The sequence below is a fragment of the Somniosus microcephalus genome, chromosome 2 (genome assembly GCF_052327205.1).
Source record: "Somniosus microcephalus isolate GS21.2 chromosome 2, FLI_Smic_1.0, whole genome shotgun sequence".
Lineage (NCBI taxonomy): Eukaryota > Metazoa > Chordata > Chondrichthyes > Squaliformes > Somniosidae > Somniosus > Somniosus microcephalus.
In genome coordinates this window covers 154,425,665-154,450,187 of record NC_140988.1, presented here as the reverse complement: position 1 = coordinate 154,450,187, position 24,523 = coordinate 154,425,665, and the positions used below count along the sequence as shown (strand labels likewise).

At 44.1% G+C, this 24,523-nt stretch overlaps 1 protein-coding gene across 1 annotated transcript; it reads left to right on the top strand.

Annotated features, from left to right (window-relative positions):
* The first annotated feature begins 1,454 nt into the window (after nucleotides 1-1,454).
* On the top strand, nucleotides 1,455-21,614 carry LOC147123033 (uncharacterized). Its single transcript, XM_085963912.1, has 4 exons — nucleotides 1,455-1,537; nucleotides 4,368-4,451; nucleotides 10,861-11,088; nucleotides 19,312-21,614. The coding sequence occupies exons 1-4, from the start codon at nucleotides 1,472-1,474 to the stop codon at nucleotides 21,403-21,405; spliced, it is 2,472 nt and encodes an 823-aa protein (XP_085820038.1). The 5' UTR covers nucleotides 1,455-1,471; the 3' UTR covers nucleotides 21,406-21,614.
* The last annotated feature ends 2,909 nt before the right edge of the window (nucleotides 21,615-24,523 follow it).

Genomic DNA, 24,523 nt, shown 5'->3' with positions numbered 1-24,523 from the left:
TGATCTCCCTGGTTACATTGTTCTCTCTGGTTACAATGACCTCCCTGGTAACAATGATCTCCCTGGTTACATTGTTCTCTCTGGTTACATTGTTCTCTCTGGTTACATTGTTCTCTCTGGTTACAATGATCTCCCTGGTAACAATGATCTCCCTGCTTACATTGTTCTCCCTGGTTACATTGTTCTCTCTGGTTACATTGTTCTCTCTGGTTACAATGATCTCCCTGGTAACAATGATCTCCCTGGTTACATTGTTCTCCCTGGTTACATTGTTCTCTCTGGTTACAATGATCTCCCTGGTTACATTGTTCTCTCTGGTTACATTGTTCTCTCTGGTTACATTGTTCTCTCTGGTTACATTGTTCTCCCTGGTTACATTGTTCTCCCTGGTTACATTGTTCTCCCTGGTTACAATGATCTCCCTGGTTACAATGATCTCCCTGGTTACATTGTTCTCTGTGGTTAGAATGATCTCCCTGGTAACAATGATCTCCCTGGTTACATTGTTCTCCCTGGTTACAATGATCTCCCTGGTTACATTGTTCTCCCTGGTTATATTTTTCTCCCTGGTTACAATGATCTCCCTGGTTACATTTTTCTCCCTGGTTACAATGATCTCCCTGGTTACAATGATCTCCCTGGTTACAATGATCTCTCTGGTTACATTGTTCTCTCTGGATACAATGATCTCCCTGGTAACAATGATCTCCCTGGTTACAATGATCTCCCTGGTAACAATGATCTCCCTGGTTACAATGATCTCCCTGGTAACAATGATCTCCCTGGTTACATTGTTCTCTCTGGTTACAATGATCTCCCTGGTTACAATGATCTCCCTGGTTACAATGATCTCCCTGGTTACATTGTTCTCTGTGGTTAGAATGATCTCCCTGGTAACAATGATCTCCCTGGTTACATTGTTCTCCCTGGTTACAATGATCTCCCTGGTTACATTGTTCTCTCTGGTTATATTTTTCTCCCTGGTTACATTTTTCTCCCTGGTTACAATGATCTCCCTGGTTACAATGATCTCCCTGGTTACAATGATCTCCCTGGTTACAATGATCTCTCTGGTTACATTGTTCTCTCTGGATACAATGATCTCCCTGGTTACAATGATCTCCCTGGTTACAATGATCTCTCTGGTTACATTGTTCTCTCTGGATACAATGATCTCCCTGGTAACAATGTTCTCTCTGGTTACAATGATCTCCCTGGTAACAATGATCTCCCTGGTTACAATGTTCTCTCTGCCGCTCCGATTTCAAATTCCAGCCTCTGTCTCGCACCATTGGCACGCATGCGTGGTTGTGTCCTGCTCTGGGCCGAGGTCTGGCCGGAGTGCGTTTCGGTCTCCTGGGAGTTCAGTTGTTTGTGTCAGCCATGTCCCCGTCAGAGTCAGCTGGCGTCTTCAGAGAGAATATGCACATTCCGTTGAGAATCTGTGTCCGGGAATGAAAGCGGCCCCACCATGAACAGGAGAGCTCGCAGACGGTGCACCTGGTGCCTTTTACTTTGTGTTGCCTTTTTTTCACTGGTGGGTGGTTTTCCGCTGTTGCGGCCGGAACTATCTGCGACTTCCTTGTGGGACATACAGTATTTTACAAAAGTCTAATCAAGAATCGGGGGACAAAAATATCGATTTACGAACAGCTTTTGTTACTTATGCAAAGTTAGACTAGTTTTGCTCCTATATTAAGAACATCAGAATAATCAGGGATGTCGCACCATAACTGCCACTCATTAGGTACAAACAGTGACCAAAAGTCATTTGATCTGTGAGATCTCCGCTCCCGAGCGCATCATGGCTGTAGCTTTTGTTATCAAGTTCGGTTGGTAGCAAACTAGATTTAAGAGATTCAGGCCTAGAAATTGAGTTGCTTTAGCACCGCTTTTGCGGCGCTAGAGGGCCTAGCGCTGCAATTGGCGCCGGCGCCGAAATTGCCTGGGGCCCTTCCGCCGCGCTAGACCGGTAGCGCTGCGCCGGCACCGATGACGTCATCGGTGTGCGCAGCGTCCTGGTTGCCATGGCGACGGGCCCCAGCGCCGAAATTCAGTTGCGGCCGCCTCGCCCGTGGCAGCCGCAACTAAGACTCTGGCAACAGAGTCTTACCTGACTTTGCGCCGGCGCATTAAAGGCCCCGCGGCGGCCGGCCGCTTTCCCGCCGGCCGCCTGGCCGCAGCTCCCTCCCCGGACTTCCCCCCGCCCCCCCCCCGGAACAGAAGCAAGCCCGGCACTTGTCCGAGGTGCCGGGCTCATTTTTAGAACGATTTTCGCGGGCCGCGGCCGGGTGCAGGCAGCTCCTCCTTAAGGGAAGGAGGAGGCCTGCACTTCCCGAACCTGCCGCACCGCAGCGGGCGCCGCAGCGCCGGAATAGCGCCGATATTCAGCACGTAGCGCCAGTTTTCAGGCGCAAACACCTCTCAGCAGCGCCGGCAGCCGTTTGGGCGCAGAATTATTGAATTTTGGGCCCGACCAGCGCGACTTAGCTCCGGCACTAACTTCCGGCGCTAAAGCCCTGGCTGCGCCAAAACTCAATTTCTAGGCCTCAGTGTTTCCCTACATTGCAACAGTGACTGCAATTCAAAAGTACTGCATTGGCTGCGAAAGGATTTGGGAGGTCTTGAGCACGTGAAAGTGCTCTATAAATGTACGTTATTTTTTTCTAACGCGCATACTTTACTGCTGATTGGCTGTAGTTGTCAATCTTATAAACACTCCAGGTCAGATGGAAAAGTCAGGGTACTGATTGGAAAGCACCCTGGCGAGATATCATAAAAATAACTAAATTATGTGGCTCTGCCACTATTCCAGGACAAATTCACTTATAGGCTAGCTGGTTCTGGATTTCGATTACAAGCACTATGGGAGATTTTGTATGTCTCTGACTGGAGAGAGATCCCTGTCGCTAATGTCTGTGTTTGGACAAAAAGCTTTTTTTTAAATTTAATAACTCACAATGAGTATTTCATCCTTTCAAAACAAAGGAAACCCATCTATATTGATAGAAAAATAGGTTTCCACTGTGATTGGCTGTAGATTTTGCTGTGTGCTTCCCATTGTTTTCAAACTACAGTAACATTCAAAATTAAACAGTCTGATGCTAACTCTCTACCAGACCATATAAGTCCAAAATGTTACAACTGCTATTGCATTTTCAACATTTTAATCTCTGCCTTTCCATTTGACTGTGGATACCTTGGTGAGCTCATAATTTGTGAAGTGTTGGAATTCCCTCAAGTTAAATGGTGGTCTGTTGTCTGATGTACCCTCATTTGAAGCACCACTGTGTGCAAACTCAGCTTTCACTTTAGCTATGACGTTTCCCTTTTTTTAATCAGACAGTCTGTTTATTTAAAAGAAATCAGCACAATAATTAAAACATACAAAATAGTTTATTCCATCCGCTTCAGACAGATCAAACCCTGTTTTCTTTCGGCAGGGGGGCGGTGGTGGGGGGCTTTCTGGTATTTGCCAGTAGGCACTTCTTTTCTCTGTTTGATTGAAATTGTTGACATTCATCACATCTTGATCTGTGTGTCTCTATGTCCTTGTTCATTAGTGCTCCAGCTCTCCAGAGATAACCTTACATTCTGGTGTAGCTTAAGTGAAGTCTGTGCTTCATCTCTTCTCTCAGATGGAGTCTTTTAACTACTTGATAACCCTTGACTATCAGTCCATTCTCTATACACTGAGTTCATTTCTAATGTTGACATGCATTGCAATCTGGAGTGGTGCTTCTCTTGTGTCAGGACATCTTTTGCTAATTGTCATTCTCAGTCATTTCAAATCTTCATCTACTTCAGTAGCCTGCTTAATGTTAATCTGCCTAAGTAGAAGATTAGTTTCCTTGGGATTTCTGGCAACTCAGCAACTTAGGATGCATCTCATCTGGACTGGGTGACTTTTCTACTTTGAGGATTGCCAACCTTTTAAGTACTTATTTATCTATGCTTAGCCTATCTAATTTCTCTACTCCCTCCTCCTTTACTGTGGCATTGGCAGTATCCTCTCCTTTAGTGAAGCTCTCCTCTTTGGTTCCTAATTTGCCCCACACTTCCTTTGACTACCCTTTTACTATTTATATATTCATGAAACACTTTTGGGTTCCCTTTTATATTACCCACTAATAGGTGGATATATATGGGAATTACTACTACAGTAGTTTCAGTTGAGGATCCAGATGGTGTTCAGCTCCCTTACATGAAGTAATTTAATAAACCTAAATGAGATTACTGACTTGTAATTACTCCTGAGTGTATGCCATTCCCATCTTAATATGTTTAACAGAATAAATGTAGTAACACATTGGCCCATCAGTATTGTTTCTCTTGATTTATAAACAACCTTGTTCTCTCTTGTGCAGGTTTGCTTACAGTTTTTTTTTAACGAGGTGCCCACTCCAACGCAGCATATATCTGGTCATGCATATAAGGACAACATGACCATCGTAAGTACTGGACCTGCCTAGGATATGGGTTGCATTATTCATGAGTTATCTCATCATGAATATCTTTTAAAGAAGTACATCTTGTGGATTAGGGTTGCAAAGGGGTGGAAAGTTTCCGGTAAATTTCCGGAAATTTTCCACGGGAAGTTTAGCTTGGGAATTTTGGGAATTTTGCCCAAAAAAGCACATGCTAGCATAATATTGTTTTTTTTGTATTTCTTTTTTTTCCACAGGTCCTCTCTTAAAATTACTAACAGAGATGGAATCTTAATTATTAAGGAATTTCTTAATTAAAATATGTTTATCTTCTTACTTGGCTTGTTTTAATAATTACAAGTTTTGTGTGTGACTGTGAACAAATGTGTCCTGATTGGTTGGATGAGTGGATGAGCGATTAGCTCCCTCTATTTGTAATATTTGCATATCGAATTGTGATTGGCCTGCAGGCATCTGTAAGACTGCTATAGTTTTTTTAAGATCCAGGTTAGGGGTCCTGAGGGAAGTCATTTTGTTTTCTGCTGATGTTGTGATGATGCAGTAAGTAAATCAGACTTTATACCAAATAAACCAGTTACTTGTTGAACTCTGTTGTCCTTCAATTTAAAATATACAAAATAATACACTATTGGTGATGTAGCGTCGTGTGTGTACAGGTCATGCTTCCATCACATGGAGCATCAGCAAAAATGTACTCACCCTGTTGCAATCGTGCTGATCGACCGCAGTTCGACACAGAGATGAATGCCCTTTATTTCTCTGCATAGAACAATGCCACGTTTACCGTCGGATGTGTGGAAGCATTTTACCCCAGGCATTAAAGATGGAAAGACTATGTACATGTGCAAACACTGTAGAAGGCCATATGTAAAGAATGCCACAAAGATGCAGCAGCATTTATCCAAATGCAACAACTTCACTCAAAGCTCACAGCAGTCAGCCCAGAGTTCCTCTGCTTCCATTCAAGAAGATGATGGTTCCCATTCAGCATCAGGCTCCTTATCATCAGCAACTCCTGGCCCACTTGGAAGGTTCTTTGATACAATGGATAACCATAGCCAGAAGAATGCAGATGAGTGCCTTGCTCGAGCTGTATATGCAACAGGCTCACCCCTCATGCTCACAGCCAATGTGTACTGGAAGAGATTTTTCAATGTTATTCGCCCTGCATACTGTCCTCCCACCAGACATGCTTTGTCTACTTATTTGCTGGAGGCTGAGTATAACAGAGTCCAAGGAAAGCTCAAAGAAACGATAACGATGGCAGACTGTGTTGCAGTTATCTCAGATGGGTGGTCAAATGTACGAGGGGAGGGCATCATAAACTACATCGTCTCCACTCCTCTCCCAGTGTTCTTCAAGAGCACAGACACGAAGGACAACAGACACACAGGCACATACATTGCTGATGAGCTGAAAGTGGTCATCAACGATCTTGGATCACAAAAGGTCTTTGCAGTAGTTACTGACAATGCTGCGAATATGAAGGCTGCTTGGGCTCAAGTGGAGGAGGCCTACCCTCATATTAAGTCTATTGGGTGCGCAGCTCATGGGCTTAACCTGCTCCTCAAGGACATCATGGGTTTGAGAACCATGGAAGCACTGTACATTGCATCGGTGATACTCCAAATCCCACCTTCATCAGCGGCCTCTGAACGAAACTGGTCACTTTTTGGGAATACGCATACAAAGGTGCGCAACAGGCTGACTAACAAGAGAGTGGAGAAACTGGTGGCTATCCGGGCGAACCTACAACTTATTGAGCCAGATACAGAAGTGTCCACCACACAGCTAGACACTGACACAGAGGAGGAAATGGACACGTCAGAGTCAGAGAATCAGGAGGAGCAATGAGGAGTAGAAGACTCAGAAGACTCATGAGTAGAAGACTCAAAGGGACAAAATAAGGACAAATTACAGGCTAAATAAGCTGATGCTCTTTTTATTTTATTTTAGATGGGTCTTTTTTGTGGGGGTTCAATAAAGTTCCAAATTATAACCTAAATAAAGTTTTGAAAGCCTGTTTTTATTTGTATGGAACAGTATGTCTATTTTGACGACAAAGATAATATAAGGGTCAGAGACAAAAACCATCAGTGTGCAAAAAAACTCTAAATTCCCAAAAATTCCCATGGAAAGTTTCCTCTTTTAAAAATTCCCATAATTTTGCAACCCTATTGTGGATACTCAATATTTATCCATTTCACTTCAAAGTAATTCACTGTCTGTGAAACATTTTGAGAATTTCTGAGAGATGTGATAAGGCACTAAAAATATAAATATTTCTCCTTCATACTTCACATTCCTCTGCTGTAGCAAATTGACCTCTATGAACTTAGTTAAGCATCACACTATAAAGTCTTCACCAAGCAATGACTCATTATGAATATTCTAGTAAATGCATTTGTTACGAATTCAGGTCAGTCCCAGACACCTTCTCAGGTTAGTGGCATCCCTAAGTACTCTGAGCATCTTACTTTTATGGGCGTTGTCTCACAGTGTCCCATAACTACATGCACAAGTGTGTAGCCTAGGGATGCAACAATAGTACCCCTTTTTAATCCGGATTGGGATATCCCTGTCTTCTGTGTGTGTATTTCTTGAAGTGGACACCTGGTCAGATGCGCTTTGATACGAATGGTAAGCTGTTTTATTTTATTCTACAGACTACAGTAAACTCTTGTTTAAACAGCACTTAATCATCCGGAATACTTTAATAACTGGCAAAATAGATAACCGGTAATCTTGCCGAATCCATCCAGCACTCATTTTGCCAAGTTAGTCAGTGGTTTTTATTTTTGTTTGTGCTAAAAATTGCCTTGGTAGGTATACGTCTCTGTTATCCAGAATTTTTCAACAACTGGCACCATCCTGGCCCCCTAGGTGCCGGATAAGAAAGAGTTTACTGTAATTCATTTAGTTCAACCCGTACAACTGATAATACATAATAATACAAAAATAATGAACATGCTACATTACCCCACTTCAGTGCATTATCTTGCTTGGCTTAAACTAATTTTCTAAATCTTCTCTGCATTAATCAAAAACATACATGGCTCACTCTGTTTTCTTCAAATGTCTTCCCTTCATGGTCACCTCCATGGCACTGCTCTCTCTTGCTTTCACTCCTACCTATTGCACTGTAGGGATTACATAAACCTCAAAAGGTTTTCTTCTTGTGTCTACAAGGTGTATCCATGGTTCCAACCTTAGCTCCATTCTTTTTTTATATAATATAAATAATGCCCCAGTGTTGTTATCTGGAAGCATGGATTCATCTTTCACATGTTATGCCTTGCCACCACCTCTACTGACCCCACAGTTATTGCAACTGTCTCTCTGGAACTGAGCTGGATGAGATGAAACCTATTCCGACTTAATGTAAGCAAAACCAAAGCCATCAGCTTTAGCTTCCGTGCACACCCACAAACCACTGGCTGTCTTTAAACCCTCGCCCCCCCACCACCCCATCCAGCTACCACTTCAGGTTGAGCCCAGAGGTGCAGTGCCCTGGCTTATTGCTTGACCCTCAGCTCAACTTCCTCTCCAACATCTGATCTGTCACCAAACCCACTTTCTTTCACCTCAACAACGCTTGCTTTGCTTCTACCTCCCCCTCCTTCTACTGCCAAAACCCTAATCCATGCTTGTGTCACCCCACAGCTCAATGCTTTCTTTGCCAGTTTTCCCCAATCCACAACTCCTAGGAATACAAATATCCAAAATACTGTCAGAGTGTGAGAAGTAGGCCAATGTTGGAGGACCATCAGATACGTGTAAGGACACAAGACTAGAAGCAGGGGCTGTGAGTAGGGAGAATCCATAGAGGAATTTGAAGGTGAGGATGAGAATATTAGTCAACTCTCATGGGCGCAGGAAACTAGTGGAACTTGATGAGGGCAGGTGTGATGGGGTGCTGACCTCCTTAGTGCAGTTGATGGCATCCCAATTATGCCCACCCCTGCTTTGCCACCTCTCTCCCTGCCTTCAAAAATATCCTTAAGCTTCTCCTCTTCATCTGTGCACTTGCTGCCTCCTGGACCTTCTTCCTCCTTTCCCCCCCCCTCCTCTGCTTGGTGTTTACTTATTATCTACCACCTTTTGAAGAGATTGGAGCTGTCTGTATGTAATGAGAGCTAGGTAAGTAATTATTGACAACTGATGTACTGACAAGTTTGCTGATTGTAATACCACTACAAAGCAACAGAGGGAGCAAGATATCACTAAGGCACTTTCTGAATGATCAGCTCACTACTTGAATTTGATTATTTTTGTACATTTATTTGGAGGACACAGTGAACTGAAACACTGTTCTTTGCCCTTCTGGTATTTGGATTTGCCTCCAGTTCAGACTGATACAACAAAAGTTTCTCCTCTGCTGGTTTCGTGTTACTATTTTGCAGATCATTTGGATTGGTATAGTCTATTGAGGTACGGTCTTGAGCCAATTAAAGGGAATTTCTATTCTGAATCTAACATGTACTACACCTAATAGTGGGTATAAAAACACGTGAAATAGATTCCATTTCCAGCACTGAGATATCTCATTTGATGAGCAGGATATTGTCTTCCCCACCCCATGAAAATGACAAACATGATTGCACAACATTTTTGAAAATATGGTTTAAAACGATAACGAAAATATGGTTATGTAAACTGATCATTTTGGAAAATTGAAAAATTCAGCATTTTATTAAAAGAACTGGAATTCTTAGAGATGTAAGACAAAGCTGTAATATATTTTTTGCAGACAACGTACACTGGTAAGAAAAATTAACTTATCCAGGTGTAAAATTTGTACATTTAATTTTTTTTTAAAGTTCAGAGGGGTGGATTTTGAAATCCTTTATCTTTGAAATAGCAGTGTTAGCATTAATGGTAAATTAACATCACTTTTTCATGCGTTGTGTTTTCTCCCCACTTCTCAAAGTTGCTGACAAATGCTGCTTACAGTTTTGTGGATGCAGGCAGTGCAGTGGTCCCTCCCCCAACTGGCAGTGTTTCATGAGTGATTCTGTCCGAGATCTCGGCCCTCCTCCAATTCTAGCCTCTTGCATATCCCCGATTTCCTTCGCTCCACCATTGGCGGCCATGCCTTCAGCTGCCTAGGCTCTAAGCACTGGAATTTTCTCCCTAAACCTCTCCGCCTCTCTACCTCTCACTCCTCCTTTAAGTCACTCCTTAAAACCTACCTCTTTGACCAAGCTTTTTGTCACCTGCCCAAATATCTCATTAAGTAGCTCGATGTCAAATTTTGTCTGATAACGCTCCTGTGAAGCACCTTGGGACGTTTTACTATGTTAAAGGCGCTATTTAAATGCAAGTTGTTGTTGTCTTCACCTGATATCCATGCACATACACTTTCTAGCAGAGCTCAAAGAATGGTGCTCAGGCGCACCACACATTGGATCCTAGAGATGATCAGAACTGCAACTGCACTTGGAACTTCTGACACGTAAACCTTTGTTCAAAATGGGCCTCAGTGCAGAATCATCATTTACTATAACATGATGAGCAGAAACACCACAAAAATTGCAATAATTAATTGTACATAGGTGTTAGGAAGCAGACGAGTAACTGCTAACAAATGTTAAAGGATGGCCCACTAGAGCTGGGGTGTTCCAATTTTTTGTCTTCATTACCATGGACTCCTGAAGGAGACACAATAGAATTTTCAGGGGGATTCTTATTATCTCCTGCTGTAACTTTGGCAAAATATCAGCAGAAACCCTGGAGAAGCTGTGTAAACAGCCGGTTTATGCTGTGTCTCCAGAGTTTCCGCCAATTTCCTACTAAAACTTGGGCGGAAAATCGGGGGAACCCATGTGGAAACTCCAGGCAATGATGCCTAAATCCCTGTTCCCTTTAAATTGCATATATCTCAGGTGAGGCTGACAGATCTTGGTTTTGTGATTTAGGATTTATCCATCAATGAGGCAACAATGCTCAGAGCAGTCCTCGCTAAACCTTGAAGCCCATATAATTCAAACAGGACAAACCAGCAAATAAAAAATACAAGTAAATTGAGCTGCATTACCAGAGCTTCAGGAGTCAGATTGCCAGAGCTTGAGCTTGAGAGCACTACCTGCACTAGAACACTGAAGTCTCAACTTACAACCCAAAATCTTTATTGATATTTACTCAGTATACTGTGAGCCAGTGTGTTTGCAGTCTTGATTGCATTTTCTGATTGGGAGGAAAAACGAATGAAATTAGCATGCTTTCTTGTAAGTTTCAGCATGTTTTCTGCCAAACTGATCAGTGACATTGATTGTTTGCTCGACTGCCCTTCCTGAGAGTCGAATTGGGGCGGGGGGAGCTGTGGAAGAATTAATTTTTAAAAATTGGTACTGAAACATTAAAGTTTATTCTATGGTTGCATTTAACTTGTAGTATTCTGAATTCTTTACAGTACAAAACAACCCTTAGCACAGTCAGCACCAGGTTGAAAACTTACCAGTATGATGACACCTGCCCAGTTTTCAGGCTGCACTCACAGAAAGAGAGACCGCAGGAGGAAGTAACATGTCGCCGAGCAGATTTTGTACCAGGTTCTTGCCGCATCATGAAAGAGTTGTTTGCTGATAAAAGACCTGCTAACTGTTCATACCAGTTGTCGAACATGATTTGTGAGATTACGGTATGTATTTTTAATCAAGTATTTCAAATCCCTACAGGTGCGTCAACAAGAAATGTTGTTTGAAAAGAATATCTGTGCAGGAGGACTGATAGAATGACTAGTCAAGTTTGGATAGAATTTTTTTAAATTGAGAAACCAAGTTGAAAACCTATGGTCTATAGTACAGGACAACTAATGGTCTATAGTACAGGACAACTAATGGTCTATAGTACAGGACAACTAATGGTCTATAGTACAGGACAACTAAGATTGAAAATAGTAAAAGAGAAGAGTAGCTAAATTAGTGGTTAGACGGCAGTAGGGTATGGGGAATGGGACTCGGTGGATAGACGGCAGTAGGGTATGGGGAATGGGACTCGGTGGATAGACGGCAGTAGGGTATGGGGAATGGGACTCGGTGGATAGACGGCAGTAGGGTATGGGGAATGGGACTCGGTGGTTAGACGGCAGTAGGGTATGGGGAATGGGACTCGGTGGATAGACGGCAGTAGGGTATGGGGAATGGGACTCGGTGGATAGACGGCAGTAGGGTATGGGGAATGGGACTCGGTGGATAGACGGCAGTAGGGTATGGGGAATGGGACTCGGTGGATAGACGGCAGTAGGGTATGGGGAATGGGACTCGGTGGATAGACGGCAGTAGGGTATGGGGAATGGGACTCGGTGGATAGACGGCAGTAGGTATGGGGAATGGGACTCGGTGGATAGACGGCAGTAGGGTATGGGGAATGGGACTCGGTGGATAGACGGCAGTAGGGTATGGGGAATGGGACTCGGTGGTTAGACGGCAGTAGGGTATGGGGAATGGGACTCGGTGGATAGACGGCAGTAGGGTATGGGGAATGGGACTCGGTGGATAGACGGCAGTAGGGTATGGGGAATGGGACTCGGTGGATAGACGGCAGTAGGGTATGGGGAATGGGACTCGGTGGATAGACGGCAGTAGGGTATGGGGAATGGGACTCGGTGGATAGCTCTTTGATTGCTGGTGCAGGCACGATGGGCTGAATAGCCTGCTTCTGTACTGTAAAATTCTGTGATTCTGCCAAAACATGGGTTTTAAAATCCTGACGATCACAGGAGGAGAGACTGAGGGATGTAAGTTCACGTTTTTGTTGTGTCCGTGTGTTAATAGAGACACTGAAGGCAGGAGTTGGTTTCACAGGTGTTTACTGAACAAAGTCTGGAGGTGAACTAACTGATACAACACAATATACAGGCTTATATAGCACGAGTGGCCATTACCGGCATTACAGTACACAGGGGGCTCTTAAAGGCACATACACTACAATTCCTCCCCTTTTAGCCACTCAGTACATAATATTTTAAGTAATTATTAATTACATGTTACAAGAACAATAATCTACACATTGCTGCAGTTAATCAATTATAAGTCAGTCTCTCTGGAGGCTTCCTGACTCGGTCCGGATAACGCCTCGGTGGTGTAGTAGTTTCTGGTGGTGTCGTAGATTCTTTTGGCAAGGCTGATTCGGCTTGAATGCCAGTGTCGGGTTCATCTGGTTCCAGTACCACCGGATCGGAGGTAGATACTATGGGTATCTCTACTTCATCATTAGGCGTATAGAGTTGTGGTGTAGGTTGTCCCTTTTCGGATGACTCTATGATCTGGTCAGCATGGCGCCTTATTATGCTTTCTCCAATGTCCACGGTATACATCAGCAGTCCTAGTCGTGTGCAAATAGTTCCAGGCTGCCATTTCTCGGTACGGTAGTCCCGGGCCGAAACTTGTTGACCTATCTGGAAGGTTCTAGTTGGCCTTTCATTCATGCCTTGAAATTGCCGGTTCTCCACGTCCCTTCTGATGTTTGGCTTGATCAAATCCAGCCGGCATCTTAGGCTTCTATTGAAGAACATCATGGCGGGAGTTTGGTTTGTAACCATATGTGTTGCATTCCTGTATGCAAACAAGAAGTTATCTACCTTATGCTGAAGTTTTATGTCTTCATTACCCATGGCCTTTATGGCCTTCTTGAAGGTCTGGACAAACCTTTCAGCCAATCCATTGGTGGCGGGATGGTATGGGGCGGACGTGTAGTGCTTAACCCCATTGTTTTTTAAGAACTTCCTGAATTCTTCTGATAATGGACTGCAATTTGTGTCCGAACAGATCTGTTCAGGCAGCCCATTCCTGGCAAATATGGTCCTTAATACTGTGATGGTTTTTTCCGTGGTGGTGGAGGACATCTTTATTACCTCCGGCCACTTGGAGTGTGCATCAACCGCGATTAAGAACATTGAGTCCATAAATGGACCAGCAAAGTCGATGTGTACCCTTTGCCAGGGAGATGAGGGCCACTCCCATGGATGTAGAGGGGCTTGTGGTGGAGCGTTTTGGACCTTCTGGCATCCTAGGCAGCTCTTGGTCATTTCTTCGATGTCTCCATCGATACCTGGCCACCATACAAATGCCCTGGCTAGGTTCTTCATTTTCACTGCACCCAGATGCCCCTCGTGAAGCTCCTTTAGCACTTTATCCTGGAGTTTGCGTGGGATCACCACTCTGGATCCACACATCAAGGTTCCTCGGCACACTGACAGCTGTTCTCTTCTTTGCGAGAATGCTGGCAACAGTGGTTCGCCATGTGCTGGCCATCCCTTCACTGTTAAATCGTAGACTCGTGAGAGAGTCGGATCATTTCTCGTTTCCTTTTCAATGGCAGAATTTGTTACTGGTAGATATTCCACTATGGTAGAGTGGAACATCTCCACTGGGTCTACTGTAGGTGCCTCTTCTACCGTTGGCAACGGTAGGCGCGATAAACCGTCAGCATTCCCATGCTGTTTTGATCCTTTGTATTCTATGTCATATTGGTGTGCCCCTAGAAAAAGGGACCACCTCTGTAGCCTTTGCGCTGTCATAATGGGAACACCCTTTTTAGGGTTGAATATGGAGATGAGGGGTTGATGGTCAGTCAACAAGGTAAATTTTTGTCCGTGTAGGTAATGGTTGAATTTCTTCACCCCCCACACCAGGCTGAGTGCTTCCCTGTTGATCTGGGCATAGTTACGCTCAGCTGAGTTCAATGAGCGTGACGCAAAAGCTATCGGCCGCTCCGAGCCATCAGGGAATCTATGCGATAATACCGCTCCTACGCCGTAAGGGGATGCATCGCACGCCAGTCTGATTGGCAGTGATGGGTTGTAATGAGCCAAAACTCCCTTGGACGTGATTAAGTCTTTGCATTTATAGAAGGCACGTTTACAGTCTTCGCTCCATTTCCAAATTACTCCTGTTTGTAGCAGTTCATTAAGAGGGTGCAGAAGAGTTGATAAGTTCGGTAAAAATTTATGATAGTAATTTATCAATCCCAGGAACGACCTTAATTGTGAGACATTTTCAGGTGCTGGGGCTTTTATGACCGCTTCAATTTTTTCAGGTGACTTATGCAACCCTTCCTTGTTAATTATGTGGCCACAATATGATATTTGTTTCTGGAAAAATTCGCACTTGGAGCGATTTGCTCGTAGGCCCCGTTCTCTCAGCCTAGTGAGCACCTGCTCCAAATTGGCAAGGTGCTTGTTGTCGCTTTCTCCTGTTACAAGGATGTCGTCTAGGTAGCATTGAGTCCCCGGAATCCCTTGGAGGACTTGCTCCATAGCTCTTTGCCAGATAGCTGGAGCTGATGCTACTCCGAAAACCAGTCGATTGTACTGGTACAGGCCTTTGTGTGTATTTATCGTGAGACACTTTTTAGAGGCCTCTTCAACCTCCATCTGTAGATATGCCTGTGCCAAGTCAATTTTGGTGAAACGTTTCCCTCCGGATAGTGAGGCGAAAATATCTTCTATCCTCGGAAGAGGATACTGTACCGTGTGAAGGACCGGGTTTACAGTCACCTTGAAGTCTCTACAGATGCGAATTTTTCTCTGTTCTTCAGATTTATCATTATTCAACGTTTTCTTCATGACCGGGACGATGGGTGTTGCCCACTCGCTCCAATCTATCTTGGATAATACGCCTGCCTTTTCCAAATTCTCCAGCTCTGCCTCGACTGCTGGACGAATTGCGTATGGCACCGGCCTTGCCTTAAAAAACTTGGGAATTGCCGCATCTTCCACTTTTATTGAGGCGGTGATGCCTTTCAAGGTTCCTAGTTTCTCTTGAAACACTTCCTTGGCGTTGGCCAAGATGTCTTTTAATCGTTCAGGTATGACGTCATCATCATTTTTTTTCTTACTGATCACCGTCAGTGCCTGAATGGAGTGCCAGTCTAAACGTATCTTCCTGATCCATTCACGTCCCAACAGTGGTGGACCACCATCTTGTAGAACGTATAAATACAACTTCTGTATTTCCTTGCCGTTGTATACAACAGGCACTCTTATTTTTCCTTTGGGGTATACTTTCTGCCCCGTATATGTTTTCAAGATAATGGATGTGTCTTTTAAAGGTATATGCGGAAATAGCCGCTCGTAATCCCATCGATTTATGACGGTCAGAGCTGATCCTGTATCTAGCTCCATTTTAACTGGGGACCCTGCTATCGTGAGGGTAACCCAAATGGCTTGGTAATCTTCTTTGGCAATTACATTATGTAATTTGAGACAGCTTAGTCTCTTGTTTCCGGAGTCGCTATCGCTCTTCTGGTCTTCGGAGCTACTGTCCGTCATCATTTGTACCTTTCTGTACTTTTCCTTATTGATTTTTTTCCTGTCCGTGGATTTTTTTTGTCCAGATCGGCATACACGTGCAATGTGTCCAATCTTTCCGCATTGCCTGCATGCTTTGTCCTTGAACCAGCAGTCCCTCTGGTCATGGGTGGATCTGCCGCAGCGATAACATCTCTCGAAACCCTGTGTCATTTCATGGGTGCCGAAGTCTTGTGTCTTTTGCTGTATCTCTGCAGCTCCTCTTGCGGCTGCTTCGTATGATACAGCCATACTGAAAGCCTTGTCCAGTGTCAAATCTTTCTCAGAAAGCAGCCTTTTCTGTGTTCCTTCACTTAGGAGACCGCAGACGAATTTGTCTTGAAGAGAATCTGCCAGTCCTGCCCCGAATTGGCAGTGCTTTGATAGCTTTCTTAATTCAGTGAGGTAATCAGCGTTACTTTCATTCTTGTGCTGATTCCTCCTGAAGAATTTGAATCGTTCCGCTATCAGCAGCGGTGTTGGGTTTAAGTGCTCCTGTAGGGTATCAACAATTTCCTTAAAATTCTTGTCCTTTGGTTTGGCTGGAGTGATTAAGTTTCGTAACAGCCCGTATGTCTTTGCGCCCATTAGATTTAGAAGTACTGACGCCTTTTTATCATTTTCTATTCCATTTGCTGTGCAATATACCTCCACTCTTTCCACATATGTGGTCCAATCCTCTATATCGTTATTGAAAGCATCAATATTGCCAGCCTTAGGCATCCTGGAAAAAAAAAATGGCGCTTCCCGCGCTTTCCCACCGCTGCTGCTGCTGACAACGCTGTTTTCCGCGTTTTTTTTATTTACAGGTGGAGACTCGTTCCCGCCGGACTCTCTGGGACTTTTCCCCCCCTCTGCTAGGTCCGAACGCCGACCTGCTTTGCAGCGCCGGCCGTCTCCCGAGTGCTCCCCCCCTCTGTTTCTGTTTGCCTCCGCCTTCGCTGCTTGGCCTCGCTGCAGAGCCAGCCGATGGAGCCCCAGCCCGCCGCCCAGGAAGGATTATTGCAGTACCTGCCACCAGCTCGGCTAGCTGGTGAAACCACAGTTTTGTTTTGTTTTTCCTTGCTTTTCTTCGACTTTGGACGTCTGAGGAATCGATGTCCTTGAGGTGCTGCCGAATTGCAGGTAAGTCCGTTTCCAATTCTTCGCCACTGTTGTGTCCGTGTGTTAATAGAGACACTGAAGGCAGGAGTTGGTTTCACAGGTGTTTACTGAACAAAGTCTGGAGGTGAACTAACTGATACAACACAATATACAGGCTTATATAGCCCGAGTGGCCATTACTGGCATTACAGTACACAGGGGGCTCTTAAAGGCACATACACTACAGTTTTGAGGTTCTGGGAGAAAATGGGTTAGGCGATTATACAATAAATCTTGATTTCAATATAAAATTCCCACCAGTGTTTGCTTCTGTTGATCGATGCAGACAAGTTTGAATTGCAGACCACACAGATGCTTGAAACTGGCCACCTTTTGGCTGCAAATTATTTCTTCAACCAGCTACATTATTCAGCTAAAAAGCACAAAATGTGTGAATGCAGCTTTCCCAACAGTGAGGGACCACAGCACTGCCTGCGTCCACTAAACTGTAAGCATTGAGCCACAAAACCCTCAGGTCCCATGTTTAGCCCTTGATCTGTGCTGATCTTAGCCAGGACATTAGTGAGAGGGTGCGATAATTTTGCTCAGCATTTTCAGGCTAGAGAGGGAGCCACCAGTCAGAGTTTCCCCACTCTTTTCCCCCCCACCTCTCCCCATTGCTATCCAGTGAACACTGTTGGAAAGTGTGTGTGTGTCGATGTTGGGGTGAGTACGGGATTGATCCTGCCATGCTCACTTGCAGGCTTATACATGAAAAGTGTTCATTTGGGCTGCTGATTCCCATACAACCGTACTCCAACTTGAATTACTGCCTTAAGGACAGGAAATCAAAGGAGAAAAAATAGTGTTTTCTTATCAAATATCATTTTGGATTATTTAGTATTTTTTTAAATTCGTATAATAGTTTAAGATTTGTGATTTCTTTCCCCCTCACTTATTTTCCACCAATTTGCTCCTCCCTTGTTTGTTCCGCATCTCCTAAAATGATGACATCTTGCTGGGGTATGATTCTCACTCAAGTGGTCATTCGTCATGCGTGAACCTTGAAGGAAACAAAGAGTAGGAATAAATGGGTCTTTTTCGGGGTGGCAGGCAGTGACTAGTGGGGTACCGCAGGGATCAGTGCTTGGGCCCCAGCTATTCACAATATATATCAATGATTTGGATGAGGGAACCAAATGTAATATTTCCAAGTTTGTTGATGACACAAAACTAGGTGGGATTGTGAGATGTGAGGAGGAAGCAAAGAGGCTTCAAGGTGATTCAGACAAGTTGAGTGAGTGGGCAAATACATGGCAGATGCAGTATAACATGGATAAATGTGAAGTTATCCACTTCGGTAGGAAAAACAGAAAGGCAGAGTATTCTTTAAATGGTGACAGATTGGGAAATGTTGATGTACAAAGGGACCTGGGTGTCTTTGTACACAAAGTCACTGAAAGCAAACATGCAGGTGCAGCAACGAGTTAGGAAGGCAAATGGTATGTTGGCCTTCATTGCAAGAGGATTTGAGTACAGGAGCAAGCATGTCTTACTACAGTTGTACAGGGCCCTGGTGAGACCACACCTGGAGTACTGTGTGCAGTTTTGGTCTCCTTACCTAAGAAAGGATATACTTGCCATAGAGGGAGTGCAGCGAAGGTTCACCAGACTGATTCCTGGGATGGCAGGACTGTCGTTTGAGGAGAGTTTGGGTCGACTAGGCCTGTATTCACTCGAGTTTAGAAGAATAAGAGGGGATCTCATTGAAACGTATAAAATTCTGACAGGGCTAGACAGACTGGATGCGTGGAAGATGTTTCCCCTGGCTGGGGGGTCTAAAATGAGGGGTCGCAGTCTCAGGATACGGGGTAGGACATTTAGGACTGAGATGAGGAGAAATTTCTTCACACAGAGGGTGGTGAACCTGTGGAATTGTCTACCACAGAAGGTTGTGGAGGCCAATTCACTGAATATATTTAAGAAGGAGATAGATAGATTTCTAGACACAAATGGCATCAAGGAGTATGGGGAGAGAGCGGGAATATGGTATTGAGATAGAGAATCAGCCATGATCATATTGAATGGCGGAGCAGGCTCGAAGGACCGAATGGCCTACTCCTGCTCCTATTATTCTATGTTTCTATGTCCACTATTCAGCTGCAGGGCCATCACAATGAGACCCTGATCTTGTCCTCAGTTTGACATCCACATACATGTACTCCCATTATGGGTTAATGGATAGTGATGAGGAATGGGAACAGTGGATAATTTTAAACTCCCTAATTTGGGGGTGCTCAGACTAATTGTTCCATCCTAACCACTGTCCAGCTGAGATCAGCTAACTAAGCACAGAATGGGAATCAATCATGGGATGTTTCTGGGCTGCATGGCTCAATTGCTCACTGCGTGATGCTTCACAGAGGAAGCTTTGTAGTGGCAATTCTAATTCTTGCACTTTACATTTTTGTTGTTGTTGCTTTCTGTAAGAAATACAATCCAGAAAAACCTCAAGTAACCTGTCGCCATGATCTGTGCAGTGAGTCGTCCTCTGTAGTGGTAGGATTGTACAGCGAAGACATGGGTGTTACCCAGTGGAAGAAGTTTAAATCCACCGTGGAAGCCATGGCGTTTATTAATCAAGAACTGTTAATAGATTGGAGGACCTATCACCATGGTTACTGCTTTATACGTTGCCTCAGCCATGATGGAAGAAAGATGTCGCAGCTTCTTATTCTGCCTCCTGTGTTGCGTGCAGATGCCAATTCTGATAAATTAACAAATGAACCTACACTGAATGTGAATATTCTACTCTTAGACTCTGTGTCCAGGCATCATTTTTATAGAATTCTGCCAAAAACTATTAATACATTCATAAATCTGAACACTAACGTGTTTAAAACTGGACACGTGTTTGACTTTGAGTTGGTTCAAGGTATAAAAAGTAGAACATTTGAGTCTCTCCAAGCTCTGTTTGGTGGTGAGTCATTCAATCCACTTAAACCATTTAGTTCATTTGTGCTACCACCAAAGGCTGTGGATCTCAACAAGACACTTGGACGTTTTAAAGAATTTGGATATGAAGTTTTATATTTGGAGGACCTGTGTTGGAAGTGGGATTGGGGTTTGGTGAAGGAGCTGAGAGCTCTTAAGAAAAAGGCATCATTTTCAGAAAGATTAAAGTTGTTCTTGGAAGCAGTCAAAAGAAGTGGAATTGACAGGGTGGATATTTCATACTCTAGCTGTGATATTCTTCAAGAAAATGGGGTGAAGGATATGTTCCATGGACCTGCTGCTATATGTTACAATGGTATCCATCAACATACCTACCTCCTACAGTATATTGAATACTTTATCACTCGTTTCTCTTTTCTGCAAAAGCCTCTGTTCAGTTTTCTCATGTTGGACTCCAATCACGAAGATACAGGCCTCAGGTTAAAACAAGTGGATGAAGATCTAGCCAAACATGTATCTTTCTTAGCTGATCAAAAAAACACTGTGACCTTCATTCTTTCAGATCATGGCAATAATTATGGGCAGTTTGTTTCGATGACCACAGAATCTCAGGTTGAGGTATTCCACACCACACTATTTATGATTGTCCCAGACACAGCAGCCATTTTACTGGGTGAAGAGAAGATTCGATCCTTGCATACAAACCAGCGCAGGTTGATCAGCCTCCTCGATATTCATCATACTTTACAAGGTTTATTACCACTTGTTGGGGCTATGAAAGGGAAAGATTTGAAATATGGAATGAATGCAGATGGGTTACTGAGCCCAGTTTCCCCAAGTAGGACCTGTAACAGCATTCCCAGGATTCCTCCAAACTTTTGCATTTGCCAAGACTTTGAAAAACCAGCACGAAGTGATTCTAGTTTTGCACTATTTGCTGAATTTGCACTTGGTCAGATGAATCATGAAATCTTTCAACAACAGATAACTGGAAAACACTCGCACAGAGGCTACAGAGCCTGTCAAAGATTAATTGGCCTTAGATTTGACAATGTGAAAATTCGTGAAGAACACAAAAATGAGACCGTTGTGAAACTTGACCTCTATGTAAAGGCTTCAGAAAGTACAGGTCACTATGAAGAAAAATACTTAGTGGTCATAGACTTCAGTTCTCGGGTAGATGCGGCAATGACTTTAGTAGGATTTGACCGTATGACTCCATACAGCCCATATGAGGTTTGTGCTGATCATGATGTTGATTTAAGATTATGCATTTGTGATTTAGAAAATGGCCATGAAGCATCGATTTCATATTGGAAGAATATTTTGACCTCATCAGTTTCTTGGACTGAGACTAACTTCAGCTTAATTCACGAGTCTTGCCTGTACCTCATCAAAAGACAGTATGCTTCAGGCATTGTTCTGGCAGTGGTTAATGCCTGCCCACATATGCAGTATGACATTGAATTTGACTTCCTAACTGTAAACATGTACTCTTCATCTGTGATGCCTGTAAATGTGACACTTTGGCCAGGAACAGAGGAGCTACTGACTGTTGGATTTCAGAAAGTTAAGGGAAAACCTTGGAAATATAAGTATTCTTTGAATTACAGAGCATTCACATTATAGATGAAATTACACATTGAGGTTAACATTTATTCTTCATGAACAGGACTATCTTCAATCCAGTAAAGTGTATGGTTTACTCCCAAAACAAGAGTATGGTTTCCTCTCAAACACGCGCTCTACTCAGAGCTCCGGCACGGCAAGAGAGCCCCAGGTGGGCAGAGGAAACGCTTCAAGGACACCCTCAAAACCTCCTTGAAAAAGTGTAACATCCCCACCGACACCTGGGAATCCTTGGCCCAAGACCGCACAAAGTGGAGGAGAAGCATCCGGGAAGGCATCGAACACCTCCAGTCTCTTCGGCGGGAGCAAGCGGAAGCCAAGCGCAGGCAGCACAAGGAGCGCAGATCAACCCAAGCACCCTACCCACCCACCCCTTCAACCACCGTCTGCCCCACCTGTGACAGAGACTGTAGGTCCTGCATTGGACTCATCAGTCACCTGCGAACTCATTTTTAATGTGGAAGCAAGTCATCCTCGGTTCCAAAGGGACTGCCTAAGAAGAAGAAAGTGTATGGTCTGCAGTGGCTATTCAAATGTGGATTCAGATAATTTATAGCTGGGTTTACAATTGGAGCATTGTATGAAGTGCAGTGCATCTAGGCATTGAAGTCAGGAGGACTGTGAAAGGAACTGTCCATAGCTCTTGGACGAAAAGCCCAAACCTGCAACAAAATCACCTGTTTAAGAACAGGTCATTGTATGGAGGAGATGCAGCTTCCAGTGCTGCCCTAATGACTACCACTGCAGGGGCTTCCTCTGCAATCCCCATGACATGTTTTACCTTTTATTATTATGTCAGTTTAAGTTTTTTACTGGGTTTCTTGATTGGGTATGCACAATGCCACAGGTGTGTGACTAAAGTCCTGAGCGTTGTCTCCTAGTCACTTGAAAAAAGATCTGAATGGCTTGTGAGCTGGCAGATTATTGGGAAGAGTTGTATTAATCTGTTTGAGTTTAATTTATTTTCAGCACACCTTTCCTGAAGTTGCTGACTTTTTGTTTTTATCTCTAATCATAAAGTATTGCATTGTTTAGAATTTGACGTAGATTTATGGGCAATATTCTGAGCAATTGTCTTTATAGAATCTATACGGTGTGCACGGCCCTGCATTTGGGCCCCTAAAAATGAAGCGCCAGTGAGATTATGATACCCACAAGTGGACTCGGATTAAGAGTGTGGAGAGTGCTTTTCTGAGATAGTGTAATGTAGTATACTCTTAGTATAAAATAATAGGCCTCTAGTATTGTCAGCTTCTACTACCCAAAAATGTCTCTGCAAAGTGGAAATATTTTAGTTTCCAAATACCAGAAAAATATTTTTTATAGCAAGGAGACAAATCAGGAGCTCATTAGGGAATCATGGGTGTCAATGGTGTCCGGTCACTCTGCGGTATCATTATGTGATCTTAGTAATCTTCTTTTAAGTTTCACATTAAAGGGTGGTCTAACTTTAAGAAATGATTTACTATAATTAGGGCAATTGCTTTGGTGTGGTGCGACGTTCCATGACAAATCTCTCAAATCTATACACTTTCCATGTGTAGTGTGATTTGATGCCCGTGTACCACAATTTTGCATGAAAAGGCCTGAAGACAGTGAAAGATTTCTGAGTGGATCTAAGTGATAAATGATTTGCCACAACAAATCACTTAGTGTAACTTTAATGGCTATGTCTTTCAAAGGTATATGCGGAAATAGCCGCTCGTAATCCCGTCGACTCATGACGGTCAGAGCTGATCCTGTATCTAGCTCCATTTTGACTGGGGACTCCGCTATTGTGAGGGTAACCCAAATGGTCTGGTAATCTTCTTTGGCAATTACATTATGTAATTTGAGACAGCTTAGTCTCTTGTTTCCGGAGTCGCTATCGCTCTTCTGGTCTTCGGAGCTACTGTCCGTCATCATTTGTACCTTTCTGTACTTTTCCTTATTGACCTTTTTACTGTCAGCGGATTTCTTTCCAGATCTGCATACACGTGCAATGTGTCCCATCTTTCCGCATTGCCTGCATGCTTTGTCCTTGAACCAGCAGTCCTTCTGGTCATGGGTGGATCTGCCGCAGCGATAACATCTCTCGAAACCCTGTGTCATTTCATGGGTGCCGAAGTCCTGTGGCTTTTGCTGTATCTCTGCAGCTCCTCTTGCTGCTGCTTCGTATGATACAGCCACACTGAAAGTCTTGTCCAGTGTCAAATCTTTCTCAGAAAGTAGTCTTTTCTGTGTTCCTTTGCTTAGGAGACCGCAGACGAATTTGTCTCGTAGAGAATCTGCCAGTCCTGCCCCGAATTGGCAGTGCTTTGACAGCTTTCGTAATTCGGTGAGGTAATCAGCGTTACTTTCATTCTTGTGCTGATTCCTCCTGAAGAATTTGAATCGTTCCGCTATCAGCAGCGGTGTTGGGTTTAAGTGCTCCTGTAAGGTATCAACAATCTCTTTAAAATTCTTGTCCATCGGTTTGGCTGGAGTGATCAAGTTTCGTAACAGCCCGTATGTCCTTGCGCCCATCAGATTTAGAAGTACCGATGCCTTTTTATCATCCGTTACTTCATTCGCCTTGCAATATACCTCCACTCTTTCCACATATGTGGTCCAATCTTCTATATCACTATCGAAAGCAATAATATTGCCAGTCTTCGGCATCTTGAAAATCTAAAATGGCGCTTCCCGCGCTTTTCCTCCGTCCCCGATGGATCAAAATGGCGCCTCCCGCGCTTTTCTTTCTTCCCCGCCGAGTTAAGATGGCGCCTCCCGCGCTTTCCCGCCGCTGCTGCTGCTGCCAACGCTGTTCTCCGCGGTTCCTGTTGCGACCTGCAGCTTTTCGCGGTATTTCTATTTTATTTTTTTATGTATCGCTTCAATAGTTTCTCCGTTACTTGGAGAACCGTTCCCGTCGTGGAGCGGACCCTCTGGGACTTTCCCCTCCCTCTGCTCGGTCCGAACGCCGACCTGCTTTGCAGCACCGGCCGCGCCCTGAGTGCTCCATCCTCTCTCTTTGCTTCTGCTTCCCGACTCGCTGCCCGACCCCGTTGCAGAGCCACCCGATCGAGCTCTAGCCCGCCGCAGCCCAGGAAGGATCAGTGCACTACCTGCCACCAGCCCGTTTAGCTGGTGAAACCAC